This window comes from Chrysoperla carnea, chromosome 1 (assembly GCF_905475395.1).
Source record: "Chrysoperla carnea chromosome 1, inChrCarn1.1, whole genome shotgun sequence".
Lineage (NCBI taxonomy): Eukaryota > Metazoa > Arthropoda > Insecta > Neuroptera > Chrysopidae > Chrysoperla > Chrysoperla carnea.
In genome coordinates, this window is record NC_058337.1 from 45,525,893 (window position 1) to 45,543,477 (window position 17,585).

At 27.7% G+C, this 17,585-nt stretch overlaps 1 protein-coding gene across 11 annotated transcripts in view; it reads left to right on the forward strand.

Moving 5' to 3' along the window:
- LOC123306194 (piezo-type mechanosensitive ion channel component) overlaps positions 1–14,341 on the forward strand; it is a 76,801-nt gene extending 62,460 nt beyond the window's left edge. For 7 of the 11 annotated variants that reach the window (XM_044888096.1, XM_044888105.1, XM_044888098.1 and 4 more), the window contains 15 exons: positions 1,815–2,105; positions 2,164–2,255; positions 3,015–3,101; positions 4,448–4,570; positions 6,774–7,044; positions 7,107–7,270; positions 7,584–7,760; positions 8,482–8,730; positions 9,134–9,281; positions 9,351–9,565; positions 10,956–11,241; positions 11,310–11,557; positions 12,146–12,333; positions 12,415–12,910; positions 13,990–14,341. In XM_044888096.1, coding sequence (XP_044744031.1) covers positions 1,815–2,105; positions 2,164–2,255; positions 3,015–3,101; positions 4,448–4,570; positions 6,774–7,044; positions 7,107–7,270; positions 7,584–7,760; positions 8,482–8,730; positions 9,134–9,281; positions 9,351–9,565; positions 10,956–11,241; positions 11,310–11,557; positions 12,146–12,333; positions 12,415–12,910; positions 13,990–14,284 — 3,330 coding nt within the window. In that variant the 3' untranslated portion in view covers positions 14,285–14,341. The remainder of the gene's footprint in view (positions 1–1,814; positions 2,106–2,163; positions 2,256–3,014; positions 3,102–4,447; positions 4,571–6,773; positions 7,045–7,106; positions 7,271–7,583; positions 7,761–8,481; positions 8,731–9,133; positions 9,282–9,350; positions 9,566–10,955; positions 11,242–11,309; positions 11,558–12,145; positions 12,334–12,414; positions 12,911–13,989) is intronic. The other 4 variants (XM_044888097.1, XM_044888102.1, XM_044888103.1 and 1 more) reach the window with 4 other exon arrangements.
- The last annotated feature ends 3,244 nt before the right edge of the window (positions 14,342–17,585 follow it).

Sequence of the window (17,585 nt, forward strand, 5' to 3'; positions counted from 1 at the left end):
AGTATGTATTAATATAGGAATATCAGTTGTGTGTGTGTCTATTTAAAAGTGAATATCTTTTGTTATTTACGTGACGTCAAAAAAACAAACGATTGCGCATCAACACTGTCTATACATGGTATTTCAACAATTAACTCAGTCAATTGTTTGTTTTCACTTGTTAATATTTAAAATTAGCTAGTAATATTGCTATTTAAAACTAATTTTATTTATTCTAAGTCTATTTATTACTATTTCCCTTCCGCGCCTTCTGCCTTGAATTAATAATATTGTCATTAAATACAGTTTAAAATGATCGTAACTATTAAAATCCAAAAATAAAAAGAAGAAATTGTAAGTGCAACTCTATAGATACGAAAGGCTGTATGCATTTCGCATTTATATGAAAGGCTAATGCATTTCGCATTTATATACATCAAAAATCAAAATGATCAATAAGTTATTGCGAGGGATTTTTTTTTAAGTTGTGTTTATTTAAATACAAATATTAGTAAATATCTTAACAAAAATAATAAATTTTGTCAAACATAACAAAATCATGTTCACCCACCTGCATTTTCTGTAGGATAAATCTCTTTAATTTTTGAGAGCATTATTGTAAAGTTGAGAAACAAATCCTAGAAACGATTACGACACCATCCGTCGACAGTTAGTCGTTCCGTATTGTGTAACTAATGCATTGTGTTTACAAATTTTCATTTTACTAATGCATTAAAACTTAAAATTGAAACACTTAAAGTTTGATATGAATCCAGGGAATAAAGAATAAATAAAGGCCGAATTTCGGAATAATTTCGGGAAAGCTGGATTTTTGTGTGAACCTTCTATTTTGGTTCTATACAAAATCTCAAAAGTCGTCCCTATCCGTAGGTCACAAAATAAAGTTTTTCGTGAATATTTCTTTAACAGTTGCTGTTATCGAAAAAATAGTGGTTATAATATTTGTAGATCAGGAAATTGCCTATAAAAAATATACAATTACTTTCCTCCGTAAGACTAACGATTTGTAAGAAAATTCGACTCGAAAAGTTGTAACGTTATATCGTTAAAGAGTGCACTTAGTGAAGTATGCACTCCTTGACGGTATCTGGGTGTTGAATATTTATAATTAAATGCTAAATAAAATATAGATGAATGAAATAAACATTACAAAAAGATTGAATGATTAACTTAAAAAATTTTTGAAGTATGAACTAGTTCCATTTCCATTAACCATTATATTGCAAAGACATCCATCGATACAATTATTCGCTAAGCTTAAGCTTGTATCTATCCATCGTGTAAAAATCATATTTTATTTTCACGTGCAATGACCGGTTGTGATACTACATCTATATTTCTTTATGCTTATTTCACAGATATTGTAAAGGAATGCATACTGAACGTTACAACTTTTTGAGTTGAACTTTCTTAAAAACCGTTAGTCTTACAAAAAAAGTAATTATATGTTTTTATAGGCAATTTCTTGATCTAAAAATTCGATAAACACTATTTTTTTCGACAACAGTGACCGTTAACGAAATATTCGCGAAAAATCGTATTTTGTGATCTTTAACCCCGGGTAACTTTTGTACCGACATTCGGATCGATGGGAACTTTTAGTATTTTGTTTAGAACCATAAATAGAAGGTTCATGCAAAAATCCAGCTTTCCCGGAATTTTTCCGAAGTGAAATGTTTATATTCTCTGGATTATATTAGATGAATGTTTTATTTCGTATTTATGTTTTGCTTAGTTTCGCTTTGTGTATTTTGATCAAAATGTGTATTTTATATTAAGTCTATATCATATTTATTAATTTTCCAATTTATAAGGAAAAAGCACCATTAATGTCACCAAGTGGCAGTACGGAACCATCACCAAGTAAGAAATCTGGTGGTAAACTAACTAGGAAAGGATCAGATGAAACAATACAAGAAGATTATGAAGAATACATATTACAAGATGAAACGAAAACTTTAGGTCAAAAATTACATATTGGGCTTTTAATATGTTGGGCATTTATACGAAGTGCATTGCTTAGTTTGACATTGTTATTGAATAAATTTTCCAAAAATTATCGATTTGTATCGAAAGTTTTAACCCAGGAAAAAAAATTACTAAAGGTAGGTAATTAATTTTATATAAATAAAATTTATTGTAAAATATACAAAATTTTTATAGGAAGGAACAGCTTTCCGAGTAGGAATTCGACGAGGCCCAGCACAAGTGTGGCAACCATTGCCTTCATCTTTTGAAATTTTGCATTCAGCCGGGTATGTGCTATTATTTCAGTTTATTTGATTTGCAAGTAGAGTATGTAGGTATTTAATTTGAGTAAAAGAAATGAAAAAATACATGACAAATGAAAAAATACATGCGATTAAATATATTATCGGTAAAATTTTTCAAATTACTACACCATTGGTCAAATACAGGAATATTTTAGTAATCTCAAATGACAAAATTCATTTAATTATATCTAGATATACTTATAGCTTAAATTCTAATTATTGCTATTTAGACGAAATATTGAATAGTACAAAATTGTTTATTTTGGTTGGAAATATGGAACTTTTCTCTTCATTTCTTGTTTGGCAGTTTAAATTCGATTGAACTTAAATTTTATAATGATGTCTATTTTACTAAAACTCTTGTCCATTACTAATAAAATTTCTGTTATTAAATTTTCCAAAACGGTTTTTGAGATATTAAATTTGAAAATTAAAATAAATTTTGACCGATTGTATATTTGTAATTAAATTAAATTGGCATGGTTTTAGGATTAATAAAATAATGTATTATATATAAACCATTTTAGATATTGGGTCTATGATGTGATTAACGCATGATTTCTTTACTTAATTGATTATTAATCAATCAAATCTTTATAGCTTATTAATTTTTCCATAGTATAATAATTTAGGTATATAGAATATAGTTAAAGTAGCAGTAAACTTGAAATTTCGCAAATGTAGCTTTATTTTGTATGTTATAGTTTATAGACGTATTATTTATTAGTGCTTGTTTAATAGAATTCATTCAAATATTAGGATTGATGCATCTTCAAATGAAAATCCTGCAGAACCATATTTTGAATCAACGGAACCACGCCCCTCCAGGTTTGGTATTACTTAAAATAATTATGCTTAAAAAAGTTATTTAGTTTGTATTGATTTAAATTAAATGGCCTTTATTATATCTAAATCAAGGCTACTTTTAAAAGAAAAATAATAATTTAAAATTTCTTAAATAATATATAAATATCATAAAAGGTAGACAAACTCTTAAAATACTATATTATCAATTCTGTTTAAGTACATATGAGATTTTAAGGATGGACGAAATAAGAAATTTGAGCACCATAAAACTAAATTTACTCTCTGATGTGATACTTTCAACTTTTCCTTTGAATACCTACACTCGAAAAATATTAGATTCTCCTACGGAATCAATTGCGTCCGTCATTCGTAGACATCTTAATATGCAATGAAGCTAATGTCGCCTATCTTAGATATGACAATTCATTAAAGAGACGCCCCAGAAAATATAACTGAGCCAATTCGGAACAATTTGAAACACGTAGCATTTTATGGATACATGTGTGAGGTTCTTAAAAAATGATGGGATTTCTTATGACATTGAAGCCTTACAAGATATTCTTCAAATATCAAAACAAAAAGGAACAATTTTTTATTTGTATTTTCTGTCTTTAATAGAACTTTTTAGATTTCGTTAAACTTAATTGCACAAACAGAACGGTGTACGTACTTAACATTTAAATTCGAAGTTACAAAATCTTTGTTGCGTGCCTCAACACTGAATAAAAACAGAATGCACATGTGTTTGTCTACCTATGTTGATTATATTAAACTAGTTTCTATAATTACTAAAAAACTTTCCCTGCTATTGTAATACTAACATAGTATAAAAAAGTAAAACTTATAAACGCCAATGCTAAGAGAATTGCTAGAACTACTAATTACCTTTAAATATACGTTGTCATAAAATTAAAATGCTCATTATATAATATTTTATCCAAAGCAGATTTATTAATTATTTAGTTACATCGCGATCGTTACCATTTTCATATACAAAATCAAATTTGTACAAAATAATTTGTAAATTTTGAACGTTGGTGGTCTGCTAATTCTTAATTCCTTGTATGGAATTATCTTTTTAATTATTTCAAAAAAGTTCAACAATTAACATCGGAAATCCTTAAATAGACCAACTACTTAAATTTTAATTAACCAAAGAAGGTCCTTTTATTTTAAATAAATACAAAATATTTTCAATGTTTCCGTCGCCAAGTGAATCTTTATTTCACACCCCTCTCATCTTCAAATATATAGACATATTTTGCCTTAAAATATACAGACAGATACATATTATTATTAGCTAGGCCAAACATTTTTAAACTCAACTATTATGAATACCCCAGAGATTTTTTTCTTATAATTATTAGGAGAAAATCCAGTAATGTAACTACATTGCCTGAAATTCGTATATTAGCTCCATCACAGGAGCGAGGTCTCGATGAAGATACTGTTTCAAACGTATCCACAGATTCACATAGTACTAACGGAAGGTAATTTAAGTAACTAAAAGGCTTGCATGGTATTTTGCTTTTGTGTTGGTGGTGTTTGATGAAAAAGATTTATGATTTTGTCATTAATTTTATAAGTATATAAAATTAATATTAGTTATATGCAGAGTAGAGTATCCATAATCGAGACTCAATAAAAACAAGGGTGTTTCGATTATTAGATATATTCCGGTTATTGGAATGGTATGGAAAAATTCATTATGACTAAAATAAAGCATTGTAAAAATAGCATTGGAGCACATTGGAGTGTATTTATTTAAGTGACGCTGTACACACAACATTAAACATGTGTTATTGTGATGTTACTGTGTTTTTAGAATCATAATAATGACGTATATAAAAAGATGTAAATAAAAAAAAAAACAATGTCGAATTATTCGATTATCGAGTATTTTGATTATCGAGACTATACTGTACATACAGTAAATAAAATTTGCGGTCAATTTTAAAATAAAAATGCCTTTGTCAACAAATTTCATTAAATAAAGTGCCTTAAACATTTATGGTCGCACGACTATCGTAGCTTCAAATAGATAAAGTTTTGATTTTCTATTTATAAGTAGTTCTAATGCTTATAATCCAACTTCCTGCACTGGGGTAGTAAAATAGTATACAACACGCGGCCAGAATTTTGTATGCTCTGCTGTTTATAATATAAAGCCTCTACTTTCCCCCTGCCATTATATCGCATAAACAAGGAAATTTTATTTTTTGGCCTAAAGGTTGAAATTTTTTGGTTACATTTTCAACTTCGAGGATGAATTATGTTAAAACTTGATGTAATTAAACGTAATTATACAATTTTTCAATGTCTGTCCTAGATTTCGAAATATTAAAGGTTGAATAATTAAATCAAAATTTTCATTCTCCGATGTTTCGAAAATCTTTTAAACGGCTGAACTGACTTTCAGGTAACTTACAGTTTTTTAATGTTCACATCATGTTCTTTTATTTGATATCAGACTTGGGTATATTTGAAAATATTCGTTCGTTCATGCCCACTTTCGCCCCCTCCTTGAGTCAGCGTACAGTTATGTAATGTACCTGTCATGTTTTTTTATTTGATACCCCACTTTTACGCCCCACCTTTCCAACCCACCCTCCGAATTTAAAAATAGATAAAAACAATTCTTGAAGCTGGTTTTATATCGTGTAAAAATTTGGGATTAATCGATGCAAAACTTTTTAATGTTTTGAAACACCCTTTCATCTCCTTACAGTTCTTTTCGCATAAAAAAGCCTACGCCTGTTCATAAGTAGCCTACGTCCTTTCTCAGGCCTTAGATTATCTCCGTACTAAATTTCATTTAAATCGGTTCAAGGTAGGCGTGATTGCGTAACAGAGAGACAGGCAGACAGAATTACTTTCTCATTTATAATATTAGTAAGGATTAATAGTTCATTTATTAAATAAATAAATAAGGTTTTTAAGAATTTTTTCCAATCTTTAGATATTTAATTATAATTATTATCATGTGTGAAAAAAGATCAATTAATTATTTCTTTCAATTTATATACCAAAATACCAACATTGGCTATATATCATTTATGTAACAATGTTGCCTATCTTTTTTGGTATATGAAAATTGTTTTTGTACAGTATGTTGTAAAGTGGTAAAATATGCAAGCTCTGTTCTGCACGCAACGAATATTCAATTTTTCTACTATTATGAATTACATAAATATCAAAATTTAATGCTTTATGTATTTTAATACTTTGCTTTTCGCTAATCTCTTCTTTTATACTTAAAATTTGTATAATAATTAATTCAACTTTTATTATATTTCTTTTTGTACAAAATTCAGCTTAAACACCCGTCAGAAACTATTACCTTATTGATGATGGGTTTTGTTAAAGGTAAAAATAAATTATTTTCACAAATTTTTATTTTTATTTGCAAATCCACTTTTTATTTTATAAGATTGTTGACATGTTTCGGATTTAATCCCATTGCCGAAACTGTCTAAATTTCAACAATGGGATAAAATGCGAAACATGTCAACAATCTTATAAAATAAAAAGTGAATTTGCAAATGAAAATAAAAGTTTGTGAAAATAATTTATTTTTACCTTTAAAAAAAACCCATCATTATAGATTTCCACAAATTAAAGCTCTCAACAATCAATCTATTACCTTATTCATTATTTAAAAGCAGTTCTTAATTAATTTTTTCCCAAACACAGGTATTCAATGCCACATGATATAATTGAGGATAAACCAGAAGAAGAAATGTCCTCAGCAGATCAACCTGTACCAATTCGATTGGCCTTAGCAATATGGTTTGTTATTTTATCCAATTCAGAAATAGTTTGTTTCTTCATGGTATTTTTAAATCAAATCAAATCAGCATCGATTATTTCACTTCCTTTACCTTTAATGGTATTTCTATGGGGGACCTTAACCATACCAAGACCATCAAAAACATTTTGGGTGACAATGATTGCCTACGTAGAGGTAAATATACCAAAAATTTCAAATTTTATTGAAATTAAAATAATTTCCATTTCTTTTTAAAGGTGATTGTAATAATAAAATGCATGTTTCAATTTCAATTTTTACCTTGGAATGACACTGATTTCAATACGAATCCATTCTTTCCACCAAGAATACTTGGTATATTAAGAAAACCACAATATGCAGTTTATGATTTGTTACTATTGTTGGTTATATTTTTCCATAGGTAAGTTTGCATCATTTTTACTAGAGGATGGGCTGGATAATGAATTTATCAGATAATTCAATACCGAATAATTTATAGATTATTTATGATTAGTTAATTCTGATATCTGCTTCATAGTTGAAATACGTATTTATAAAAAAAAAAAAATTATGAATTTGAAATTTGCTTCATTTATAAAGAAAATCGTATTATAATTTATCTTTTAATTATCCGGTTATTAGGCTATATGTATATTAGATGACCTACGAATGTTAAGTGCATCATTAAAATTTACAGTATAAATATTTGTTCAAAAATGAATTATTACATTCAGGTCGATGCTAAAGTCATTGGGATTGTGGAAAACAAGTTATGCTCCCATTCCTCACTTTGGGGCAAATATATTTCACACAGATGCTGCACCACTTGTTACGAGTTCAATCAAACCTTCAACAACTGTAGACCCAGAACCATCAACATCTCAAGATAAAGATCAAGATATAAAAGCAAGGTATTCAAATAATCTAAATTAATTCCTAACATCCTAAAATCTGTTGAAATTTTTTTATTTAAATAAAAATTTTTTACCTTAGTAATAAACAATTTTTCCAAAAAAATCGCTTTACGAATCACATGTACATGCGAAAAATGAAGCTAGATGGCTTAAATGAAAAAAAGTTTAAAAAAATTGTTTTAAAAGAGATCCTCTATTCATCCAGTTTTCCTAAATCCCGATATAGTGTCGATTATGGCCGAAGGTATTTTCCCATTTATGTTCCTTTTTATTTTCAGGTTGATTATAATATTTTAAGTTGTTTATAATAAACATATTTAAAGGATGAGGAGCTAATTTATTATAATATAAAATTTGAGTAACTTATATTCCAGTTATTTATTATTGGCCGCATTTTTGCACTCTGCTCACACCAAAAAGTCTGGAAACGGTCGAATAACTTGAAAAAAGCAAATCGAAAAAATAATGTTTAATGTTCATTATTTTTAGAGAATTCAGATTTTTTGATTCGAAATAAATGGTACTGTAATTGCAAGAAATTGAGAAATACTCATAATAGTATTTGTTGCAAGAACAGCGCATTTAACGCGAATCGAAAAAAAAAATTTTCGAATTAATTCAAGCCATTTTTGATGTGAAAAATAGTCAAAATAAGCACTGTAATTATAGTGTACGGAATAATAGACTGATTATCTAAAACTCAAACTTGATGTTTTAGTGTAAATGTCGATACATCTGATCACGAAATAGTAACACCAGGTGGTTTACGTTTGAGAAAACAAGCACTTCAATCAACAGAGCAAACTGTTGATGAAGATGGTAATACATCTGTAAGTAAAGTAATAACTACAGCGTACACAATGCCAGAATCATCAGACGATCGCATTGAAGAAGATGATGAGTTAGTTTTAATTACAACACAGCCACATGATCATTACGATTATTTTCCAAATGTCATCTGTTTATCGTAAGTATAATTGAATTGTTTATTTTTGAATTTGTAAGCTAATAGGTTTTTATAATAAAACTAAATTGTTAAGTTGGAGGACGCTTGAGGTCTCGGAAGGGGGTTTTACTTTTCTACTGTGTTTAATTTTTGCTCAGATGCCTTCTTGTACTTAAAGAATAATATTTTTGGGGAAAAAGAGGCATTATAATATTGAGGCAAATCTAAGTTACTGGGGAAAACGAGGAGTAAGGAGGCAAAACTTACAATATGAGTAAATTTGACCGAGCCCCAATTTCCATCCAATTAGTGCGGGGTTATTTCGGGGAAAAATGTAACTTTTTAAAGGGTACCGTGTTTTTGCAAGGCAGTGTAGAAATGGTAAACTATAATTTATGGTATTAATTATCTGTTTATTTTTTAGGTTCAAAAAGCATTTTAGTCCCTTCCAGAATTTCTTTAAAGCTTTATATGATCCAACTTTACGTGTGGCTACTGATGTATACGCATATATGTTTATGTGTGACTTTTTCAACTTTTTGGTTATCATTTTTGGATTTTCTGCTTTCACTGTAAGTATTGTTTAGGGCAAATCACTATTATTATAGCAATGTCATATAATGTATATTAAATTATTATAGACTCAGCAAGGAGATGGTGGCGTTCAAGCTTATTTAACAGAAAATAAAGTTCCAATACCATTTTTATTGATGTTAATATTACAATTTACACTTATATTAATTGACCGAGCGTTATTTTTACGAAAATTTATATTGGGTAAAATTATTTTTCAATTTTTCTCAATTATTGGTGTTCATATTTGGATGTTTTTCATATTACCTGCAATTACTGAAAGGTGCGTATAATTACTTCCGTTATTGTACATTTTTTTAAAAATTAATTTAATAATTTACTAATGCATCTAGTCTATATTTGATTACTATAATAAACTATATATTATGTAGTTTTATATTTCCTGCATAGTATTCAAGTACAAGCATGTCATTTATTGTATATATAATGTATTTATTCATTCTTTACATTTATTTCAATTATTAATTTTACTTTTTATATTTTTTTTTTTATTATATTAAAAATAATGATTAAGCCAGTATTTGCAAATTTGTAAGAACGGTATTATTTTAGTAAAAGTTATAGAACTTTGAAAATTGAAACCCATTTACACCCATGTATAAGACCAAGTTTTGAAAATTTTTTTCTCAAAAAGGGTGTAGTCAATTAATTTGAAATTTTGACAGTGATAATTTTATGTATCAATCTTTCACGATAAAAATTTTCAAAACATCGGTATTACTTTGAAAATTGGTAGCAAACCTCCTTAAGGTAGGGATATATGCCGTTTCAGTTGTTACAGTTAAACTCATAAAATAATATTTATTTACATATTCTAATAACTTAGGAGAGTTTGTCTATGTTTTATATTCTGTGTTTTTAATTCCATTTCTTTTAATAACATAATATTGATTAAATTCTTATTTAAATCTGAGATATGGAGCAAATAATACACAATTCGAGTTAATAATAGGTTTTATCATATTTATTTTTTTTATTGGATTATAAATCTGTTTCGAGTCTTACTTAGGATTTGCTTCGATTGTTACTCAGAATATTTCTTCCGAAAGAGTCTCAATCTATTACCATTTTCTGTCATTCAATGATTGATTAATAATTTACTTGATATTTTCAGACTTTTTCTGAATTTTTCAGAGATAGTTTTACTTCATATATTCTTTTTCTGAATTTCAAACTAAATATTATGACTTCCAGAACAGATTTATTTCCACAATGGCGTATATACATAAACCTTTCAAAAATGGTAATATTTTTCTCCATTACGATTGGATTGCTTTTGGAGCTGAGAGATAATTCGATCCTTTCGTGGTTATAGGTTTATTGAGTTTACACTCAGGAAGTTAGGCAAAAATTTCTACTTTAAATCTTTTCAGCAGCTCAAAGCCTAAAATCTCGAAAACATCGGTTTTCTTATCCAAGTATAGAGGAAAAAAAGTCTTATCACCAACTATCAATCTTTTAATCATCAGACGATTATAATACATCTATCCTATTAACATTTTCAAAAAAATACAATTTACTTACTTTGCTCGAGGCTTCGACATTTGAGGTTTACAGAATTATTAATTTGTTTTTTAAATAAAGTTAAATACATGTCAACTCCTGTAATAAAAGTAGCAATTCGCCTTTTAACTTGAAAATTTTATTTTTAGACAATTCAATGCTCAACTGCCACCACAAATGTGGTATATGGTTAAATGCTTTTATTTATTATTATCAGCATATCAAATTCGTAGTGGCTATCCAACAAGAATTCTCGGTAATTTCTTATGTAAAGGGTACAATTACATAAATTTTGGATTGTTCAAAGGATTTATGTTTGTACCATTTTTATTTGAAATCAGAACAATAATGGATTGGATTTGGACAGATACTTCAATGACTATTTTTGACTGGTTAAAAATGGAAGATATTTTTGCAAATATTTTCCTGTTAAAAGTATGACAAATTTATTAACATGAGATAATTATAATTTTAACTTATGTTTTGTCTTTAATGGTTTTTAGTGTAGCCGGCATAATGAAAGTGAATTTCCTCAAGAACGTGGCGTAAAAAAGCCGAGTCTTGTCAAATATGTTATGGGTGGTTCATTTTTAATGATAATTATTTTAATTATATGGTTCCCGCTAGCATTGTTTGCGCTTGTTAAAAGTGTTGGATTGGTGAATATACCAATTGATGTAACATTAGAAATGCGAATTGGACCTTATCAATCAATATATTCGATGTCAGCACAATCAAATCAAATTATTCCGTAAGTATTTCGCATTTACTTCTATAAACAATATTTACGCATTTAAGTCTAATGAAAATCTAATGGACCGATTTTGATGATATTTTTTGAGTGTATTCAAGTAGATCCGATAATGGTTTATATTCACAATTCAGTCTACTACAACTGTTTTTGAGAGTATGGCACCAAAAAAATTAAATTTCATTAAATGGTGGAGCGCACATAAATTATATATTTCATTATTATTACAACTTACTATGTACTATCTTAAAAAAATAGTATTCAGGTGTAATTTATTATTATTCAGTTATTGTGGATAGGTATTTATTAGAACTATAGCTCCAGCCAGGCCAAAAGGTAGGCTGCCCAATACAAAAGATAGGTGTAATATTTGAGTTTAGTGGGATGTAATGGGGTTTAGCGGAATGAGTTTAGCGAGATGGGGTGGGATTTAGCAGGATGGATTTTGCGTCAGGTTATGGTTAGCGGGTAAACTAAGCAAACGTCTGTCGGGTCCGCTAGTACTATTATACAAAGCGACATATTAAAAAAAATGATTGTGTTTGAAACTTAAATCAGTTTATTTAAATGAAATATATTATGTTCTAGGTTTAACCATCAAAAATGGTCAGCATTAAATTCTTTATACGTAAATAACAAAGATCGAGAGGCCACCACATTTTTATCAAATTATGAATTCGATGATATTGCTCAAGTAGTTTTAAGCGGTAATTCAACAGTAGTATGGAATATTTCACCGCCAGACTTGGAACGTTTAATTGAGGAATTAAATTCAAGTAAATTTATTTAATAATAAATTAATTCATTTTTTTTATAATATCAATAAAATATTTAAAATTTAATTTTTACATTTTTAGCAAATACTATAACGGTACGCGCACAGTTTCACATAAAACGAGATCCAGCCGATACGAAAAATATGCCTTTAGATTTAACATATGGATTGAGTTATGATATTCTTGCAAAGAATGAAGAAGGGAATATAAATCCAACACGTGTTGGGTTAATGAAAATGTTAAAAGGTGAACCAAACATACCACCTATTACAATACCATACATGTTGCCAAAATTCTTAAAAGTAACAAATTTGGGCGAAGTAGCACCAGTGAATAGTTTATTACGAAAATTGGAATATGATACAGTGTTACGTAATATTACTATACAATTAAGCAGATCGCCAGCATCGCCTACGAAACCATCCCAACAATGGTGGGAAATACGTGAAGTGTGTCAAGGATACAATTATGATACATACTTGAATGTGTTGCCGGGTAGCGATTGCAATTTTATACAGATTTATATGTTTAATGAAAAGAAGTTCCCAGCAACATTGAGCTTTATTTCTGGAGGAGGGTAAGTTTTAATTTTTATTTTGATCACCACCTTGTATAAGTACTTTATTGGTTTAATATTAAATATTTTAAGCTTTCGGTACGTCTATGTAGTACCGAAAGCTTAAAATATTTAATATTAAACCAATAAAGTATCTCGCTCTTTATTGTTAACAATAATTTTCAATTTATTTTGAAAAAAAGAAAAGTTAATTTAGGTTAGGTTAGGTTAGGTTAGGCTAGGCTAGGCTAGTTTGATAGATTTGATTAATAGTGGTACGGATTATTCGGAGGTTAATGTCAGATTGAGTCAATTTTGTTCGTGCGGGTCGGATTTACAAATTAAAATACAACTAACTGGATAATATTAGTATGAAAACACGGAAAAAGAATAAAATTTGGATAAAAAGGTTCTTTCAATAGATATATAATTTACATTGTTTTATTTCTTAGCTAGTTTTAAAAAAATATTTTATAAACAAATTTTATACCCTGTATATATGTAATATGTATACTAAGTTTAGCCATAATTCTGTTGGTTTTTTAAACTCTTCTAATTTATAAAAAAATAATGCAAGCATTGATATTCAACACTTTCTATACAGGGTATGTCAGTCAATTGTTTGTTTTCAGTTGTTATTGCTTACTACTCTATTTCATATATTTTAGAAGTCGAAAAATCGTACTTTATCGTAGAAAATACTCTGTCTCTAAGGAGCATATTAATAAAGAAATATTTAAGTCTTTTTTTTACGAAAACGTGCAACTAGATTTGGCTTTTTAGGTCTCTTTTCCTACATAACTTTAACTGAAAATATTTTGTTAGTTCAGTGATTTTCAAAAATTAATTTTTATTTATTTTAGAAAACGTAGCATTTGGAAAAAGTTTCTCTTAGAGTAGGTTTCATAATTTCTTCTGATTTTACTTTTCAAATAAGCAATTGAAAGATTGCAATTTTAAAAATAATTATTTTTAGGGTTATTCGTTATCCTGAAAATTCTTGGTTGCCAAATCCTTTTCCGTTCCTGCTATTCCTTCTGTGATAATTCAAATAAAGTGGCATTATTTTATTAACAAAAACATTATGAAATAATTTTCAGAATAATCAGTTTATATACAACTTTAGTCTTCTTTGCTTCCCGATTTGTTCGAGGTTTCTTCTCTGATCAATTTTCAAAAATAATGTTTGAAGATTTACCTAATGTTGATCGTATCATGCAGTTGTGTCTTGATATATACTTAGTGCGCGAATCTCGTGAATTAACATTAGAAGAAGATCTATTTGCTAAACTAGTGTTCTTGTATAGATCACCAGAGACGTTAATAAAATGGACTAGACCGAAATATGAGCTTGAAGGAGATGATTCTGACAGACAGCCAAGCATTGACAATTAAATTGCCTTAACAAATTACCAAATTTTTAATTATGTAAATGTTTTAATATATTCGATATTATTAATATGAAAAATTTTATAAATTTTTATCTATTTATTTATATACATGAAATTTTATAAGAAAAAATGTTATTGATCTTGTGAAACAATCGTATCGAATTGTTTGTTTATATATTATATCGATTATTAGTCCATTATAGTAGTTGTTTATAAAATATTATGTTTACGCGAAGCATTAAAATTTTTCACCAGTTTAACATCGATTTCAGTTAAACTTAATTTTTTGTCAATTATCGATAACAATAAGAACTCTATTAACCAGAACTAAAGGAACAATTTTGTTTGTTATAAAATAGGCCTTTTCAAACAATCGCAATATTTGAATTTTTTAGCTTGAAGCTTTATCTTCAATACCATAACTTTTTATTTATGTTATTTTTTGTCGCTTTTTAAGTAAGAATTTAAAAAAAATGATTGACTAAATTTATAACCATTCGGAGGCGTAATCCGTTTTTAAAGACTAATTAAACTTATAAAACAGTTTGAAACTTTATTATTTCAGATATAAACTCGCTAGTTTTCATGCTAACGACTTCTACTAAAGCCCATTTGGAAATTTTTTTCACATAAGATAAAAATACGAAAAGTTTTCACCAAATAATTTCCCGTTTTTCTATTATTAAATTTTAAATGCTTTGTTACCCGTTTTCTGTGAACGGTATACTATATTCAATGAGCAAATACTCCGTAAATAATATTTTCCAGGAACGAAAAACAAAACTATCTTTTTGTCTGTAAGTTTTTTTTATGTAAAATGTATACTTTTTGAATTATTCGTAAAATGGAGTGATTTATGGAAATTTTAAAAGAACTTATTATTATATGTAGCTTGTTGTAGAGCCTATAACAAAAAAAAAAGTGTTTCTTTAATTCTGCCGAGCAGGCCTTTTTACTAATTGGAAACTGCTTCATAGACCTACTTTACATGGAAAATATCTTGGCATAAAATTATATTAAATCTTTAACTAGTAAAAGTGATGGAATACTAGCAGAATATGTTGTGGAAAATAATTTAATATAATCATTTCAAACAATAATATGTTATTATATGAGTTACAACCTGCCACGAATAAAACAATGATATGCTATTATATTAGTTACGACGTGCCACGAATAGGTAGCATATTGTTGTTATTGATATATATCCATAGTAGCCATGTAAAATAGGGCTTTTCATTTACAAAATGATTCTTTTTTGTTTCGGACTGTTTTCAATCAAGTAAAGACATATCTTATATCTTCTATCCTTATCAAAAAGCGCTGCTTGAAAAAGATAAAATATATTTAACTTTCTTAGGTTGAATAGTTTTTTGACAACTGTCCGAAACAAAAGCAAATCGATGAAAAGGTCTATTTGCCAGGGACAACGATTTGCCAATTAGTTGAGAAATGCCTTGATATTATTTTTGTCACAATTTTGCTATTATTGATAATTACATATTTTCATTCTCTATAGAAAAAAATTTTCGGTCTAATCTAACCCTTTATTCATACAATTAATTTAATTAAAAATTTTTGATAGGAAATTTATGATAGACGTGTTTATAAATCAATAAAATTTCATAAAAATTATGTCTCATCTGGTTATCAGATGGGTGAAGATCGATTTTATACCGTCTCTTAGACTATTAGTACAGAATCACTTACGCGTCTATTTCGTAATTTTATATAATTTTATCTATTTATTACAATGAAGAGTGTGTCGTAATGACCGCATTTGGAGAATATATTGATAATAGAATCATGAAGTATTATAGAATTGTGAAGTACACTACACAATTTTATGAAAAACTCCTGATTGTTTGCAAAGAAACGAAATTTGATATGTTTATTATAATTTATGGTTAAAAAAAAGATTAGAGATACAGATGTAAATTATTAATAAAAATTTTCGAAATTCTAAGCTAAAGTTTCATTAATAAAATATGGTTAAACATAAATGTAATGCAATTGCAATTTAAAAAAAAAAGAATATGATAATTGAAGGATATGATTGTTTATCCGCTTCAAACAATTAATCAATAATTTTATGAATTATGATACTTTAAAATATGTCGAAAAATCGATCCGTGGTATATGTATTACAAATACCACTTTCTTTAATTTCACAATAAAAAATTGAAATTACATCTAATTGGTCATTTGATGATTTTACGGACAGTTAACCGTCAGGTTATTTTATATCCAATTAAGAGTAATTTAGTAATTCGTGTAGTTATGAAAATGCGATTTGACTTAAATATTAAAATATTAAGTAGGTTAATATTTAATATTTAGTAACATTTTTAATGACTTTTTTATTTTGATTATGATTATATACAAAATTAAAAACATTGTCACGAGATACTCGGTTCATCAAATGCGAAAATATAACTCTTTTTTCAAAATTTAATAATATTTGATATCTATGATCTACTTAACTAACTTATTACCAAAAATTTAAAAATTCATCGATACCGGTAATCATTTTTCAAAATTTTCATGCAAAAATCATTTTAATTATAAAATGGCACGCTTGTTAAATATTGTTAAAATAAAAATTTATTTGAAAAAATGGTCTTTTTTAATTTTATCTCCCCTTAATCTCCTTTATCATTTCACATTTCATAAACTTGAACACAATTTTTTATAAATTCAACGATGGACGGGGTACCAATAGGCGAATGAAAATAAGGTTTTCCCTTCAACTTTAAGTTTATATTTAAAAGTGTCTTATTTGATTATGGTCAATAACTAGAAAAATAACAATTGCAAAAAAAAAACAGCATTTATTATTATAATTCTTAGAAGCAAAAAGTTATGTAAGTTGTTGTAGATGGCTCAAAAATTATAATAATCTCGGGGAAGGGGTTTTATAAGGGAGAGTGTATGAACTAGTAGTAAAAGCCATTAAGACACCGCATTGTATATTGTATTACACACATTATTCCCTAAAAAATCGTTTATCTGGCCCTCCATTTTCATATTTAGATTTTGCATACCAAATTGCTTTTATGTCTTTCAGGGCTTAACACCAGAGATAATTTAATTTTTGAATCTAAAATGCACTCAACAATGTTAACGTAAAACCGGTCCAGGTTTCAAGCACCATTCAAGCATATTATACCAGGGTAGAAAATATGTTGATGCAAAGGTGATTGATTCGAGGCAATCCTTGCCATAATAATTTTAATAAAATTGTTTACTTTATTATTAGTCTAGTCTATCTATTTTCAGTACAATGCTAAATTTTCGTAACCGAG